Consider the following 17,740-nt stretch of genomic DNA (forward strand, 5'->3'; position numbering starts at 1 on the left):
ACGACAATCCAGGAAGCTTGTCTCCATTCACAATTTAAGCTGACTGATGAAATAGCGGTTTTTTTTTTCTTTCCCCCTCCCCTAAATCCCCTTAAGGTCAGAATAAGGGCAGTGGAAATTGATAAAATCCAAATAGCCATAAAGCAGAAAACAAAAGAGGACTTCTTTGGTAATTGACTTGAGAAGTGACTGATTTGGAAACACCTGCTTGTTTTTTCTTTCTTATCATTTCTACATTATCTGCTTTTATAGAATTAAAAAAACCCCAACACACCCAGCCACCAAAATATGACCCAGACGGTATTCATTTTAATTGCTACGGCTTTTGTGTAGAGTGCTGTGTCGGGGGGGGGGGGGCACCGTTTTACAAACCGGGATCAGAAAGCAGCCTGCTCTAACAGGGTATTAAGGAAGCAAAGTGGAGCTAAACCGGTTACTCCACGCCGGTGAATGAGAAACTCTGCTTTCATTGACCTGCCGTGTCTGCTTTTGGGGAGGAGGTGTCTGGCGCCACTAAAGGAATGGGGCTGTGGCTTGAACAGAGGCCCGGAGGCTATGGAGTTTGATTTTAAGAATGCGTTGCCAGAGCTCTAATAAATTTGTTTGTAGCCGCAGGGTGCTCTGGCATGAAATCCCTCAGCCAGGTGGAAGCAGGGTGGGTGTGAGTCTCCCTGACAAACTCACTCAGCTCTAGGGAGAGCGGTATTGACTCAATGAACAGCTTTTGGGGGCTGATTGTTTTGTTTTTACTGGGCACACATTCAGTCTTTTCGCTGAGATTCACTTTATGACAGAAGACCCCAGGACATTTTTTTTAAAAACCCCAGCAACGCACAAACAAGGGACATTTTTTAGTCCCGAGCACCTGTAAGCATAGGATGGGAGTCGTTCGCATTGACAGTCACCCCCCGGATGTCGGTTTCTCTGAGTTATCCAGGTCACACTGTTATTCCCCATGGGATTTTCTAAGGGGTGGGGGTCCTCAGCAGCTTCCAGATTGAAGATTATGAAACAGGCCACTGGGGTTGGGGGGGGTCCCCCTGATTTGTACAGTTACAGCGGCTAAACCAGACCAGGCAGGACATAGGTTCCAGTCCTTTGCTCTTCCCTTCCTTCCCCTTTCTTCTGAAAGATGGTGACCAGGGTGACCTGAGCAAAGCCTTGTGGGCCCCCTCATTCCCTTCGAGAAGGAAAGGCTTGTGTGAGACTCATGAGGACGGGGGCTCCTCGTTGCTTGGAGGTTTCAGGAGGAAGGTATCAAATGCAGATGGATTTGACCACAGAATTTGCTTCCTCGGAAGTCAGAGCTAGGGCCGGTCACCTGTCTAAACCACCTAGCAGTGGCACGGCTAGAAGCGTCAGAATGATTAATGGCAGGCACTAGTGGAAAAAGAGCACGGTGCTGAGACCCACTTTCTAATTCCAGCTCTGCCGCCGGCCTGCTGGCTCACCGTGGGCGAGTTATTTAGCCGATCTGTACCTTGTTTCTTCGAATGTAAAATGGCAATCAGAATTCCGCTCGGCCTTCCTCTTCGACAGGGAGCTTCATGTGGGACAGGGATATCTGTTCTGGTTCTCTCGTCTCTAACTCAGTGCTTTCCACAGTGCTTGGTACAGAGTAAGGGCTTATTAAATATCATTAGTGGTAGTCGTAGGGGTAGTAACAGTATTACCAGCTGAATTGGCAGAGCTGAAGTGTGAATTTTAAAGGAGGGTGGTGATGACTGATGGATTAATTTGGTCCTGTTGGGGCATGAAGCGAATTGTGGATTGAAGTCTGGTCCTCACTGTACCTCGTTCTCCTCACTGTACCTTGTTCTCGCCTGTCCCACCATCGACCACCGGCCCACATCCTCCCCCTGGCCTACATCCTCCCCCTGGCCTGGAATGCCCTCCCTCCGCACATCCGCCAAGCTAGCTCTCTTCCTCCCTTTAAAGCCCTACTGAGAGGTCACCTCCTCCAAGAGGCCTTCCCACACTGAGCCCCCTCTGCTCCTCTCCATCCCCCCCACCCTACCTCCTTCCCCTCCCCACAGCACCTGTATATATGTTTGTACAGATTTGTTACTCTATTTATTTTACTTGTCCATATTTATTATTGTATTTATTTTGTTAATGCCGTGCTTCTAGCTTTATTTCTATTAATCTGATGACTTGACACCTGTCCATGTGTTTTGTTGTCTGTCTCCCCCTTCTAGACTGTGAGCCCGTTGTTGGGTAGGGACCATCTCTATATGTTGCCAACTTATACTTCCTAAGCGCTTAGTACAGTGCTCTGCACACAGTAAGCGCTCAATAAATACGATTGAATGAATGAATGCCACCGCACCCCTGGATCTCTTTGGCTTCGGTTTCCCATAATAATAGTAATACCATTTTTAAAAGTGGTAAAACCAGCTTGTCTTCTACCAGTGTTAGCGTTATTTGTCCCCACATGAATTTATATAATGTTCATCGTAGCAGCCTCAGCCGTCTTTAGTTGCAGCAGTTCAGTGAGGGTTTCGTGAATACTTTCTCAAATGATATTTCCTGGAGGTAAGTCTTGAGTGTAAGAATTAGTGGGTATTGAAGCTGAAACACCCACAGCACTTAACCGTTGAATACTAAGCTTGATTTGTCGATCGTCAATGAATTAAAGGTGCTTTTCCCGACTCTTCAACACCAGGTGTAGAACAAAGCAATGAGGTTCTCTAGCAGGCGTGAGGAGGAGCGTGTCTGCTTCAGGGTTCTCACTGTGCGGGCGGACTTTCTGTGGGTAAAAACAATCCTTTTAATTCCCCCTCAGTTTTCCGAGATTATAACAGGACTAGCACCAGGCACCTGGAGTGCTGGGAACCAGAGGTGGTGAGAGAGGCAGCCAGATAAGCCTTTGGGGAAGCCTGGCGGTTTGGGCCACGGCTCCTGGGAGGTCCATGGACCGCGCACATTTGGCTGTGATTTCTGGGAGGGAGGATGGCAGGCAGGGCCGGCGGGGAGTTCTCCTGGGAGTTCTGTGGCGAGGATCCAGGGATCTGGGGGATGGAGAGAGGAGTGTGGGAGAGCAGAGGGAAAGACAGACAGAGTCAGCTCTTTCTCTCCCACCTCCCGGCCCCCCAAACCCGCTTACCACCCCAGATGGAGAGTCTAGTTTGACGTCTGTGGTTATCGATCTCAAACACCCTGTTCCTGCCAGAGCAAGGAGGGAATATGAAATTCAGAAAACACACTTTTTTTTCCCCAAGTCCATTCTGTGCTTAGAATACGATCCTTGAATGGGACCAGGGACTGTGTCCAACCTGATTATCCTGTATCTAGACTAGCACTTAGCACAGTGCTTGGCACGTAGTAAGCGTTTAACAAATACCACTATTATTATCATTATTGCTGTTATTATTGTTACCATTAATAATAACAATAGCATTATTGAAGGCGAACTATGTGTAGAACACTGCAGTAAGCCCTCGGGAGAGTACAAAAGAGTTAGAAGAGGGGGTCCTTACTCTCCTGAAGTCTGCAGTCTAGCTGGGGGAGGCCAACTCTTAAATTACAGATTTGGGGAGCCTAAGAGTAGATGAGCTGTGGGAGCTTAAGTGTTTAGGAGGCATGGGTGGGCTGAAGTGGCAGTTGGGGGAATAAAATACCATTTTTTTAAAAATCAACAAAAAAACAAACCAGCAGCCTCACAGTCATCATCAGTACACTCTTCATTATCTCTCTGATGATGATGATGATGAAGTCCCCCGTCAGGAATGGCAGATGAGCCTCGGCCCTGAGGTATCAGGCCCAAGGAACCTCACGAAAGGATCGGTTCTAGCCCTGGTGGTTTGCGCAGTGCTGGAGCCCAGAGTGCCACGAGGGAGAGGGTGAGCAGGGGTGCAAGCAGCCTGCCAAGTTTACGCAAAAGGTAATTACAAGTGGGAGATGCCGAGGGGCTGGGTAATGGCTGCCGCTGCTCCACACGCACCAAGTGGCTGGGAAGCAAAAGCCCCTCTCCTGCACCCCCTGCCTCCCCCTTTTTCTCCCCTTCTTGACTGTAAGTTCGTTGTGGGCAGGGAATGTGTCTGTTTATTGTTATATTGTACTCTCCCAAGCACCTAATGCAATGTTCTGCACACAGTAAACACTCAATAAATACAATTGAATGAACAAATGAACCCCCCAAGATGAGAATACTTTCGACTCAGTTTCCAGAGGCACCCCACCACCACCACCACCGTATTAGCTTGTTCTCACCGACCCACACGTGTCCATTCACAGCATTTAAGAGGAGGCGGAGGAAATGTTTTCCTGCCCCCCATGACCGCCCCTGAAGAGCTCTTTCACAGGTCAGTAGCCTCCTCTCCCCCAACCCGGAGGTAGGAACACCAGGTTAATGTAACGTTGCTACAGCGGGCGAGACCCTGTTCTGAGCATCATGAAAATCCAACACCCCAATCAATCAATTGCATTTATTGAACACTTACTTTGTGCTGAGCACTGTAGTAAGCACTTGGGAGAGTACACTGTAACAGTATAACAGACACATTCCCTTCCCACAACGAGCTTGCTGCCTAGAGGAGGAGACAGACGATATAGACTACTGATTTGTACAGAAGTGCTAAGGGGCCGGGGAAGAGGGGGTGAATGAATAAAGGGAGTGAGTCAGGGCAATGCAGAAGGGAGTGGAAGAAAAGGAAAAGAGGGTTTAGTCAGGGAAGGCTTCTTGGAAGAGGGGTGCCTTCAATAAGGTTTTGAAGGGATGAGAGTGATCGTCTGTCAGCTAATACCGTACTCTTCCCTCCAGGAGTGAATGAATAAAGGGAGTGAGTCAGGGCAATGCAGAAGGGAGTGGAAAAAAAGGAAAAGAGGGTTTAGTCAGGGAAGGCTTCTTGGAGGAGAGGTGCCTTCAATAAGGTTTTGAAGGGATGAGAGTGATCGTCTGTCAGCTAATACCGTACTCTTCCCTCCAGGAGTGTAAATTGCAGGGACCAGATCCATTTCTACTAGAACCTCCTCCCTGCTTAATCCCTTGGCTTTTGTGACCCACTAATCAGACTTCAGTATATGCATCTGGCTCAAACCACTAAATCCACAGACTCATTTTTTGGGGTCTGCATCGCCGCGGGCCCCGAAAATGAAAAGACTTAACTTTTCCCTGACTGATTTTACCTCCTTCTATGGAGTCAGATCGAGCTTGAGCCCGAAGCAGTCAGTTTAGCATGAAACCACAACAGTGGAGGAGTGCTGATGACTATAATTGTTCCACAGGTGAAAAACCTCCCTCTGAAGTGACAAGGACCCCCTAATTACTCTTAATTAAGCCCATACCCAAATTATGGCCCTGCCTAGTTTTTAGGTGCCTGCCGTATCTCCCGAGAAATCACAGAGCCTACTGTTTCAGGAAGGGTTAATTGGAGGTTGTGTTTCTTTGTTGTCCCGAGAAGGTAAAGAAGTCATTAGAGGAGCTAGAAAAGTTCAAAAGAGGTCTTTTCATCAAAATCCCCTTGGCTCTCAGGAACTTGGGTCTTAGGACAAAATATTTGGAAGTGTGGTTTTCAGCTGCCAGGCATCTGTTATGTGGATTTATGACCTCGGTTAATTTGTTTCAAATGAGTCTGTGAACAGTTTACCGCATATCAGAAATGACAGAAGCCCTTCCTGAAGTGGCATTCAATTGTCCTGGGTAGAAGGTGTGCACTTTGGTTCCATCGTCACTATTCCTAGACCCATTCGAAATGAAGTTTTATTAAGGTTTGTAAGTTCTTATTACAGTACCCTGTTGGTGAAGTGGGAATATGAAGGATGGTAATATACGGATGGTATAAGGATGGTTGTTTTTTTAAATACATCCAAATACTTCTTTTGCCAAATCGTATGTGGTGATAATTGTTTAGATTAGTTTTCTTTCCATTTATAAGGCAAGGCATGCGAGGCTCAAATTCCCATGGTTCATAGGGATTTGGAAATCAGTCTCAATTGTCTAAAGCTTGGCTCCCAGAGTACATAGACAGTCCCAATCCAGCTGCAATAAATCTAAGGTATGTTTTCATTCATTCATTGTCGTATTTATTGAGTGCTTACTGTGTGCAGAGCACTGTACTAAATGCTTGGGAGGTACAAGTTGGCAACATATAGAGATGGTCCCTACCCAACAGCAGGCTCCCAGTCTAGAAGGGGGAGACAGACAACAGAACAAAACATATTAAAATAAAATAAATAGAATAAATATGTACAAGTAAAATAGAGTAATAAATATGTACAAACATATACATATATACAGGTGCTATGGGGAGGGGAAGGAGGTAAGGTGGGGGCTCAGTCTGGGAAGGCCTCCTGGAGGAGGTGAGCTCTCAGTAGGGCTTTGAAGGGAGGAAGAGAGCGAGCTTGGCGGATGGGCGGAGGGAGAGCATTCCAGGCCCGGGGGATGACGTAGGCCGGGGGTCGATGGCGGGACAGGCGAGAACGAGGTACGGTGAGGAGATTAGCAGCAGAGGGTGTGGGCTGGGTTGGAGAAGGAGAGAAGGGAGGTGAGGGAGGAGGGGGAGAGGTGATGGACAGCCTTGAATCAATCAATCAATCAATCGTATTTATTGAGCACTTACTATGTGCAGAGCACTGTACTAAGCGCTTGCACTGTACTAAGCGCTTGCACTGCGCTTGAAGCCCAGGGTGAGGAGTTTTTGCCTGATGGGTAGGTTGATTGGTAGCTACTGAAGATTTTTGAGGAGGGGAGTAACATGCCCAGAGCATTTCTGCACAAAGACGATTCGGGCAGCGGCATGAAGTATGGATTGAAGTGGGGAGAGACAGGAGGATGGGAGATCGGAGAGGAGGCTGATGCAGTAATCAATCAATCAATCAATCAATTGTATTTATTGAGCGCTTACTATGTGCAGAGCACTGTACTAAGCGCTTGGGAAGTACAAATTGGCATCACATAGAGACAGTCCCTACCCAACAGTGGGCTCACAGTCTAAAAGGGGGAGACAGAGAACAGAACCAAACATACCAACAAAATAAAATAAGTAGGATAGAAATGTACAAGAAAAATAAATAAATAAATAAATAGAGTAATAAATATGTACAACCATATATACATATATACAGGTGCTGTGGGGAAGGGAAGGAGGTAAGACGGGGGGATGGAGAGGGGGACGAGGGGGAGAGGAAAGAAGGGGCTCAGTCTGGGAAGGCCTCCTGGAGGAGGTGAGCTCTCAGCAGGGCCTTGAAGGGAGGAAGAGAGCTAGCTTGGCGGATGGGCAGAGGGAGGGCATTCCAGGCCCGGGGGATGACGTGGGCCGGGGGTCGATGGCGGGACAGGCGAGAGCGAGGTACAGTGAGGAGATTAGTGGTGGAGGAGCGGAGGGTGCGGGCTGGGCAGTAGAAGGAGAGAAGGGAGGTGAGGTAGGAGGGGGCGAGGTGATGGAGAGCCTTGAAGCCCAGGGTGAGGAGTTTCTGCCTGATGCGCAGATTGATCGGTAGCCATTGGAGGTTTTTGAGGAGGGGAGTAATATGTCCAGAGCGTTTCTGGACAAAGATAATCCGGGCAGCAGCATGAAGTATGGATTGAAGTGGAGAGAGACACGAGGATGGGAGATCAGAGAGAAGGCTAGTGCAGTAGTCCAGACGGGATAGGATGAGAGCTTGAATGAGCAGGGTAGCAGTTTGGATGGAGAGGAAAGGGCGGATCTTGGCAATGTTGCGGAGCTGAGACCGGCAGGTTTTGGTGACGGCTTGGATGTGAGGGGTGAATGAGAGAGCGGAGTCGAGGATGACACCAAGGTTGCGGGCTTGTGAGACGGGAAGGATGGTAGTGCCGTCAACAGAGATGGGAAAGTCAGGGAGAGGACAAGGTTTGGGAGGGAAGATAAGGAGCTCAGTCTTCGACATGTTGAGCTTTAGGTGGCGGGCGGACATCCAGATGGAGATGTCCTGAAGGCAGGAGGAGATGCGAGCCTGGAGGGAGGGGGAGAGAGCAGGGGCAGAGATGTAGATCTGGGTGTCATCAGCGTAGAGATGATAGTTGAAGCCGTGGGAGCGAATGAGGTCACCAAGGGAGTGAGTGTATATTGAGAACAGAAGGGGACCAAGCACTGAACCTTGGGGAACCCCCACCAGAAGAGGATGGGAGGGGGATGCAGTAATGTAATGTTTTGAGTGGTTAGTGTGTGCAGAGCACTGTACTAAGCATTTGGGAGAGTACAATACAGCAGAGTTGGTAGATGTGTTCCCTGCCCACAAGGAGTATACAGTCTAGAGGGAGGGAGCACAGTAGGTTCTCAGTAAATGCTACCGAGTGATTGATTGAAGAGGGAAAGAAGAGAATCCAAAGGTCACAATGAACCAAAAGTTAATGACCTCATGGTATTATTATTGTTATTGTTGTTATTATTATAATTGTATATAGAAGTGCTTTCTAGGTGTCAAGCACTGTTCTAAACTCTGGGTAGATACAAGTTAATAATAATATTTGTTAAGCACTTACTCTGTGCCAAGCACTGTTCTGAGCACTGGGGTAGATATGAGGTTATCAGGTTGTCCAATGTGGGGCTCACAGTCTTAATCCCCATTTTACTGAGGTAACTGAGGCACAGAAAAGTTAAGTGACTTGCCCAAAGTCACCAGCTGACAAGTGGCGAAGCCGGGATTAGAACCCACAACCTCCGACTCCCAAGCCCGTGCTCTTTCCACTAAGCCACACTGTGTCTTGTGCTGTTAATCAGGTTGGTTATGGTCACCGTCCCATGTAGGGCTCACTGTCTAAGTAGGAGGGGAAAGGGTTGAGTCTCCGTTTTTCAGTTGCGGGAACTGAGGCACAGAGAAGTGACGTGACTTGCCCAAGGTCACACAGCAAACACGTGGTGCATCCAGGGTCAGGGCCCGGGTTCTCTGACTCCCAGGTTTGTGCTGTTTCTACTAGGCCATACTGCTTCACATCTATAACGTTGGGATGTGATGTACTAGGGCTATAAACTGTAAAATCCTCAAACTAATGCTGCAATTACTAGGCCAGAAACACTTGTTGTTTAATTCATTAGGACTACTACTGGTTGATTAGCTGAAGCAGGCAATTCTCTTCCTGCTGCTCCATCATTATTCCAGGCCAGGACGGAAACAGAAGATGAATCAGGGAGTTGAAGTAAAAGGAAATAAAGAGCGAAATAAACACTAAATAAAGTGTTTCAGCCATCAGGACTAAGGACCTGGGTTCTAATCTCAGCTCAGCTAGTTGGCTACTGTGTGACCTTGGTCAAGTCACTTCATTTCTCAGTGCCTCATTTACCTCATCTGTAAAATGGGGATTAAGAATGTGAGCCCCTTGTAGAACAGGGACTGTACCCAACCTGATAGACTTTTCTCTACCCCAGCACTTAGTACAGTGCCTGGCACACAGTTAAGCGCTTAACAAATAGAGAGAGAGAGGGAGAGAGAGAGGAAAAAAAAACCATATCACAGGTTATCACCCCCAGAAGGAGAAAAGCTGCTTAGGAGAGAGTGTGAGTGGAAAAGTTATGGAATGGCGACTCTATTCACTGACATCTGGAACAGAAATAAACTTGAAGCGTTCATCTCCAGTTCAAATAGAGAGCCTCTTGATTTCATCCTCATTTTAAGTCTAGATCTTCTCCCAAGATGGCCTTTTTATTTCATGTTTTCTGCCTCGTCACTTGTATTTGAAACCTTCTAATCCAGAGCTTTGGGGGAGATTGCTGTTCTCTAAAACCTTTGGAATGGGGAACCCCCACTGTTCCACAAATCATTATTCCCGGGGTGTCTGCCCACACCCATCAGGGCAGAGTGACGGAATGGGGAGAATTTGGGGGACGCTTACCCAATAAGCGCAGACATTTGAAGTTTAAACCTCTAGGTTCTCTTCTCCCTCCTAATTAAACTGTGAACCCTATGTGGGACATGGACTGTGTCCTACCTGATGAACTTGTATCTACCCCAGAGCTTAGAACAGTTCTTGACACATAGTGCCTAAAAATACCATAACTATTATTAATTATTATTATTACCCAGCTTTTGCTCCATATCCTTTGTTTAAAGTCATTAGATGATTTCCTCTACTTGTTTTTTTTTCCTCCAGATAGTGCCCTGAAAAAGGATGAGGCAAAAAAGTTATTGACTCTTATTGGCTCTTAGTGGTTGGAACAGGAGTAAGAAATTGCAACTAAGGGCCCCCCCAAAAAACCTCTGTGAGTGTGACCAGTATGTGTGTTGGTGTCAGTGAATTGGTTCAGTCAAAAGCAAGGTTAAAATATCAGTAATATGCTCATTAGAGGACCTGACTTTGTCTTGGTTTTGCTGGCTGCTTGTTGAGTGAGCTTAGTCAAGTCACTTCACTTCTCTGTGTCTCAGTTTCTTCATCTGTAGAATGGGAATTAAAGACCAGTTCTCCTTCCTACTTAGACTGTGAGCCCCATGTGGGGCAGGAACTCTGCTCGATGTGGTTATCTTGTACCTACCCCAGTGCTTAGAAAGTACCTAGCATACAGAAAGCGCCTAACAGATGCCACAGTTGCTGTTATTAATAATCGAATATGGGACTGTTGTGGATAGGAACTTCTGCCCTGCAAATCAGGTGAGGTCACCTATCAAAACCTAGCGTAGTATAAGCACTAACCATATTGATTTAAAGCACTCAATTACCTTGCTCCCGCCTACCTCACCTTTCTGCTCTCCTGCTAAAACTAAAACCCAGCCCTCACTTCGCTCCTGTAATGCCAGCCTAATCTCTGTACCTCGATCTCACCTATCTTGCCTCCGACCTCTCACCCATGACCTGCCTCTGGCCTGGAATGCCCTCCCTCTTCATATCTTACAGTTACTCTCTCCATGTTCAAAGCCTTATTGAAGGCCCATCTCCTCCAAGAGGCCTTCCCTAAGCGCTCATTTCCTTTTCTCCCACTCCCTTCTGCATTGCCCTGATTTGCAGACTGAGCCCCTTCCATCCTCTCCCCCTCGTCCCCCTCTCCATCCCCCCATCTTACCTCCTTCCCTTCCCCACAGCACCTGTATATATGTATATATGTTTGTACATATTTTTTACTCTATTTATCTTACTCATACATATCTATTCTATTTATTTTATTTTGTTAGTATGTTTGGTTTTGTTCTCTGTCTCCCCCTTTTAGACTGTGAGCCCACTGTTGGGTAGGGACTGTCTCTATATGTTGCCAATTTGTACTTCCCAAGCGCTTAGTACAGTGCTCTGCACATAGTAAGCGCTCAATAAATACGATTGATGATGATGATGATGATGATTTGCTTTCTCCATTCATCCCCACCCTCCTCAGTCCTACAGCACTTATGTACAGAATCTGTAATTTATTCATATTAATGTCTGTCTCCCCCTCTACACTATAAGCTCATTGTGGACAGGGAATGTGTCTGTTATATTGTACTCTCCCAAGCTCTTAGTACAGTGCTCCACACACAGTAAGTACTTAGTAAATACGATTGATTGATTATGGTTGCTTTTCTATTCCAAAAGGTCTACCAAGAAATTCCTCATGCATACGTGTGTAAGCTTCACTTTTCTCTGAAACACTTGAGGCAGATCAAAGGCCCAGTAATAAGCCGTGCTCCTGAATGCAGTGATCACCTGATAACCATTTTTCCTTTCATTTGCCTCCTACCGAAGCTTTTCACATTAGAGAGATCACACAAGTTTCATTTTCTTCTGATAGAAAGCCAGGTCCGCCTTGGTGGAGAAGTGGGGGAAGAAAGGACGGTTTATCTCCAGAGAGGAGTGGAAGCAGATGAAAAGACATGTCTGTTTGCTCAAAGTGAAGTAGAACAGAGAGGGTTGAGGGTGGAATATTTGTTATTTCTTAAGTGGGTTATAATCAAAGGGAACTAAAACGCAGCACCACATAGTTCAGTAAACTAGAAAAAAGTGATTTGTGGGTGGTTTTCTTTTTTTGTGTGTGTGTCACAAATGCTACATTCATATGTTCAACAGTCCAATGAAGCCTACTCTCCAGTCCCACCTTGAAGAAAGTGTAGCCTGGCTGCAGAAGAGGGCTATCTGTTTGGGTCTTTATCATAGTGTCACTTCTTCTCTCCTCCCGTGCTTCTTTCCTCCTTAACTTCTTCCCCCATCTTACGTCCTCTTCCTTCTCCTCCCAACCCCACCTCGCCAAGAGCGCTAGCTCTATAGTCTCTTGATTGTGGCAGGGATCACTGAAAAGAGCAAAATCCCTATTCCCTCTCCATTGCTGGCGTCACAAATTGTTCATCACCAGTTTGAGAGTGCTTATCAAGAAAATGGCTACACGTCCTTCCTCTGATGGGAGGGCAGAATCGCTTGGTCCCTGGGGAGGTGGAACAGAGCCAGGGAACTCACTGGGAGGATCTCTTTAGTTTCAGGACTCCAAATATGCCATGTTCCTCCCCTGCCCTCCACCCTGGACCCCCTCTTCTCTCCCTGGAGCAGTGGACCGGTTTTATGGCTCCTTTCACCCTCACACATAACTGCCCCTCGGTCATGCCAGGAAGGGTTCATGTAGGATGCCTGCCTCTGGGGTGTGGAGAAGGCATCTCTCATAATAGTAATAACAATAATGATAATAATTGTGGTATTTGCTAAGTGCTTAGTATGTGTCATGCAGTGTACTAAGGGCAAGATAAACAGGTCCCACATGGGACTCACAGTAGAAGGGAGAACGGGTATTGAATTCCCATTTTGGAGACGAGGGAACTGAGGCCCAGGGAAAGTGAAGTGACTTGCCCAAGGTCACACAACAGACAAGTGGCAGAGTCAGGATTAGAACCCAGGTCCTCTTACTCCCAGACCTGTGCTTTTTCCTCATGCCATGATGCTTCCCAGACACCCTACGCCCTGTCCAGCCCCAGCACCTGTTTGAACAGTACACGTTTGAGCTAGAATGCTGTTAGGGAATTGGGGAATAGCTGTCCATCAGCGCAAGCCTATTCAGAGACAGGACACCAGTGGTGTCGGAAAAAACATCTCGGGCTGGGCTTATGCAGTATGCAACACTGTGACTGCCTCAGTGTCACTCTTCCTTAATGTGAGCTTTTATAAGAAGGCAACCAGTGTATTTAAGGAAAACTGAGTGTAGGGAATTCAATCCATTTTAATATTAAGAAACTAGTAGAGCCATTCTTTATCGACCCTCTCCTCTGCATCAGCTCTGCACTTGGCCGTGTACCCCTTAAGCATTTTGATACTCCAGCCCCACATCACTTATATAAATATTCTCACACCCTCCCATTTTCCCTGTCTGCAATTTGTTTTAGTGTCTCTCTCCCCCTTTGGACTGTCAGCTCCTTGTGGGCTGGGATCTTCTAGACTGTGAGCCCATTGTTGGGTAAGGACCATCTCTATATGTTGCAAACTTGTACTTCCCAAGCGCTTAGTACAGTGCTCTGCACACAGTAAGTGCTCAATAAATACGATTGAATGAATGAATGAATCATATCTAAGAACTCTGTTGTATTGTACATTCCTAAGCAGTTAGTACAGTGCTCTGCACACACTAAGTGGCCCATAAATGCCACTGATTGATTTATACGTCATTCAGAGAACCCGGCAGTGAAGTTTTGAGTTTGTTTAATGTGTTTTGTTGTATTGAAGGAAAGAATGAACAGCTCATTTTTGTCTTCCTAATTCTGTGTTGCAGGGGGAAATGTATTGAAGAACCAGCATTTCCGCTTGAACTGGGCCTGGATCTCTCTAGAAAAAGAATACTACCTGGTCAATGAGGACTCCAAATATCTAGATGTCATTCTGAAACGAAGAGGTCACCTGGGAGAAACCTCATTTGTCAGTAAGTTCAGTCTGATTGTCCATTCCCTCCTTGGTCAGGGGGCCAGAAGCGTGTCTGAGGATGGGTTCCCTAAGTCAGTCAGTCATTTTTTGAGCGCTTACTGTGTGCAGAGCACAGTACCAAGTGCTTGGGAGGGTACAGTATAACAATAAAATAGATTCATTCACTACCCACAAGGAACTTACAGTCTAGAGGGGGAAACAGACATTAGTCTAAATCAATAAATTGCAGATATGTACGGAAGTGTTGTGAAGTTGAGGGAGGATGAATAAAGGGAGCAAGTCAGGGTGACCCAGAAGGGAGTCGACGGAAAGGAAAATAGGGCTTTGTGGACTACTCATTTTTGCCACATTGAACTGCTCTCCTTGGCAAAGCACAACGAAGTGCTGATCTCTCTTCATCTGGGCACCCCAGGGAGGTGTCTCAGCCCTGTCACACTCTGATTTTGAGGACCCTGGGAAGGCAGATAACTTGTTCTACTTTTTCCTCTTCTTCTTTCTCCTCCTTTTTCTTCTTACATTCGGCTTAGGTCCATTCAGGGTACTCAGCGTCAAAGAATGTGATGTTCATTTTTCTCATTAAAAAGAAAAATGTGATAGGAATAAAGATTTTTCAGTTTGATCTTTATGCCTTGCAGAGGAACTGTGTGAGGGCACCAATGTTAGAGGGAGGCGTTTCTCCAGAGAAGGGTTCACAGACAAATTATCTGAGATAATCCCAACTCAGTGTGATTCCAGGGGCTATTTTTGCTGTGTTCTTGACATTGTTTTATCTCTGCTCACTGGCACAACAGAGACTATCACATGGTGGTTACACTGGCCCAAGGAGAGTGAAGACTTCATCCTCCCGTTGGGCTCATTGAGCACACATGCTGTGGGACACTAATTGATCTAATGGGAGAATCAACCATGAGCCAATCAATCCATTAGGGCGTTTGAGTACTTACTGTGTTCAGAGCACTGTACTGAGAGAACAGTAGCATAGATGGTCACGATCCCTGTCCTCACCTCAAGGTAGCACTGGAGTATTTTATGTATCACTGTGAACATTTCATTCTCACTCTGGAAGCTGTGGGAGTCAATTATTCTGTGATATTTCCCAGGAACTTACTATGGTGCTCTGCACAGAGTAGGCACTCAATAAATGCTACTGAAAGATCGGAGGAGGTAGGACTCTAGGCAGGCTTTGAAGATGAGGAGAGCTGTGATCTGGCTGATTTGCAGAGGGTTGGGGAGGGAGTTCCAGTCTGGAGGATTGGTAGGAGCGAGGGGTCATAGATGGGCAGTTCCAGAGCAGGGTCTAGTTGGAAAGGAGGAGCCAGATCTACCCTGATCTCGAGAACTGAGAACTACAAACCACACCGACAGACAGGACAGGCGGAGGAAGGAAACGTAGCCATTTTCTCGATAAGCAAACCCAAAGCGGCGTTGCTGTCTGTGTGACACCAGGTATCGGCACGAGGGATGGCACGGCCCGGAGAGACAAGGACTTCCAGGGCAAAGGGCAGAAGCAGGTGCAGTTCAACCCCGGACAGACCACGGCCACTTGGAGGGTGCGCATTCTGAGCGATGGGGAGCACGAGCAGTCGGAGACCTTCCAAGTGGTGCTTTCCGAGCCGGTCATGGCAGCCCTCGAATTCCCCGCCGTCACCACGGTGGAGATCGTCGACCCGGGTGACGGTAAGATCGCTGCTCTTCTCTTGATCTCGTCCTTCCCGCAGCCACCGGCTCTCCCCAAGTGAGCGGCCGACGGTTTTCTGAAAAGTCAGCTGGGTGATGGTGGGGGAATTTGTTTAGGGCTTGCTTCGTGCCCTGCACTGTGATAAGCACTGGTGTAGAGACTAGATAGTCTGACTGGACGGTGCCCCAATCCCATTGAGGCTCCTTGTCTAGGAGGGAGGGAGGGAGACTGGCATTTTATCCCCATTTTACACCTGAGGGAACTGGCTGTGAACAACTTAAATGGTGGCGGAGCTGCGATGTAAACCAAAGTCTCCCGACTCCCAAACCCATGTTCTCTCCACTCAGCCAAATTAGGACACAGACTGGGTTGTCCGTGTGTCACCTACATGTCCCATTTTTCCTGTGATCATCCGTTGGGAATGAGGGCAGCATTTTGCTCATTTGTTTTTACTGGAATGGAAGCATCAGCCATTCAGGGAGGGTTTCTGGTGGGTGACACAATAAATCAAAGCAGCTGATCTAGCTTGGGTGCAAACCCAAGGCCCGAACATTTTTGTCTTGTGTTGACCCATTACTATCCTAAATGGGAATTCTGTTCTCCCTAGGTTCTGCCTGACCTAGGAAAGGGACCCAAGGCAGCTAGGTCTTTTGGAATTCTTAATTAGCTTGTGCATTTGAAGTGTCCACAGACTTTTGGCTAAATGGATATATTCAGATTCTGGCGGCAGCGTGGTTGTCCCTGCTGAAAGATTAAACATTGACCCGCTTCAGATAGTATTTCTTTCCCTCTCAGGCAGTGTCAGGCTGGTCAGCACTGTTCTTTAGTTAAGTGTCGCTCACATACACAAGTTCATAAATTCTTGTTCCTTAAGAACCCTCAAGTGATGGATGTAAAGAAAAGGCAGCTTTACCCTGCCTTCAGCCCCAGAGGAAACGGAGGTTCTTGAGAGGGGAGAAAAAAAGAACTTGGTTGATATTGACAAGAAGCCCACCCAGAACTGCCAAACGAAGGCCCTGCCTTGGGACGGCAGAGGTAGACCAGCTGTTTCATGTCCAGTGCCATATTTGAAAAGTGAAGTCTCCAATAGTGATAAAAAGGCAGTCACCCACAGATAGCCGCAGATGGAAAAACCACGAGGGAATTCTGCCAGAGCCTCAGCGAGCTGCGTTGGTTTCTGCTTTCAAATGATTGGGATAAAACACATGGGGTGGGGAACCATGCACTTAGGAGACTGATCTTTCATAATGCTTCATTTCTGGCATGAATGCTCTATGGCATGCAGTATGCCCCCCTTTTGTTTGCAAGTTTTAGAATAATGTCACAGTTGGAATGCATTTTGCTCATAGGGATTTGAATGCATTTCTAATTGTTTCTTGTGGCGGGTTTCCTTAGTAATGTTGGTTACTAAGTTTCAGTGTCCCTTAGTTTCAGTGTTGTTTCATTTTTCCGTTACTATGCAAGTTAGAAGAAAGTGAGCCTTTAAAGGTATTACACTATAGCTGATAAAAAATGGGATATTTTTCTGAATTGAATTTATATAAATAAGACTAACAAGCCAATGTAACCAGAACACCAGCATTTTAAAATAAAAATGAGTTGACCTTCAGCCATATTGGCAGGCCTCCGGCACCAGAACAATGTGCTGTGCTTTTGCAAAAAGAGCTATAGGTCTTTTTTAAAGCCCCCAAATATTTCAATGCCGTACACTAATTTGTTAATAGGTAATTATATCAAAAGAGTCTCTTCAGCAACCATGTTTTTATAAAGTTTGTTTTCATGTAGTTACTAAAATCATAACTTAGTTTTTGTATTGAAATGAATGAATAAAAAATTGCTATTTTCTGACCTTGCATTTTCACCTTTGCACTCTCCATTCATCATTCCCTTAGCCTCAACAGCTCTTAAGTGTATAGCCATCGTTTATTTATTTTAATGACTGTCTCCCCCTCTAGACTGTAAGCTCATTGTGGGCATGGAGCATGTCTCCCAACTCTGTTATATTGTTATATTCTCTCCCAAGTGCTTAGAGCAGTGCTTTGCACCCAGAAAATGCTCAGTAAATACAACTGATAAAGTGTATTTAAGCACTTTGATAATATATCATGAATGCATAATTCACCATCACCCTTTGCTGTTATTTTCCCTGAATTTAATGGAACCCTTTACAGCATTCCTCCTTCAACATATAAAGTGCATCTGAGAGAGCTGTATGGTCAAAGCGAAGAGAAAATATTTGTCTCCATCTGGCTGCTATAGAAGATTGGTCGAAGTTAGATGGAATTTGGATCTGTCATAGGTACTTT

General features: G+C 46.4%; 1 protein-coding gene across 1 annotated transcript in view; it reads left to right on the plus strand.

The window, feature by feature from the left end:
- Positions 1 to 17,740, plus strand: part of FREM2 (FRAS1 related extracellular matrix 2) — an 86,456-nt gene that overhangs the window by 40,724 nt on the left and 27,992 nt on the right. The window contains exons 3-4 of the mRNA XM_038761866.1: positions 13,608 to 13,754; positions 15,203 to 15,433. Of these exons, the coding sequence (XP_038617794.1) occupies positions 13,608 to 13,754; positions 15,203 to 15,433 (378 nt within the window). The remainder of the gene's footprint in view (positions 1 to 13,607; positions 13,755 to 15,202; positions 15,434 to 17,740) is intronic.

This window comes from Tachyglossus aculeatus, chromosome 20 (assembly GCF_015852505.1).
Source record: "Tachyglossus aculeatus isolate mTacAcu1 chromosome 20, mTacAcu1.pri, whole genome shotgun sequence".
In the NCBI taxonomy this organism is placed as follows: Eukaryota; Metazoa; Chordata; class Mammalia; order Monotremata; family Tachyglossidae; genus Tachyglossus; species Tachyglossus aculeatus.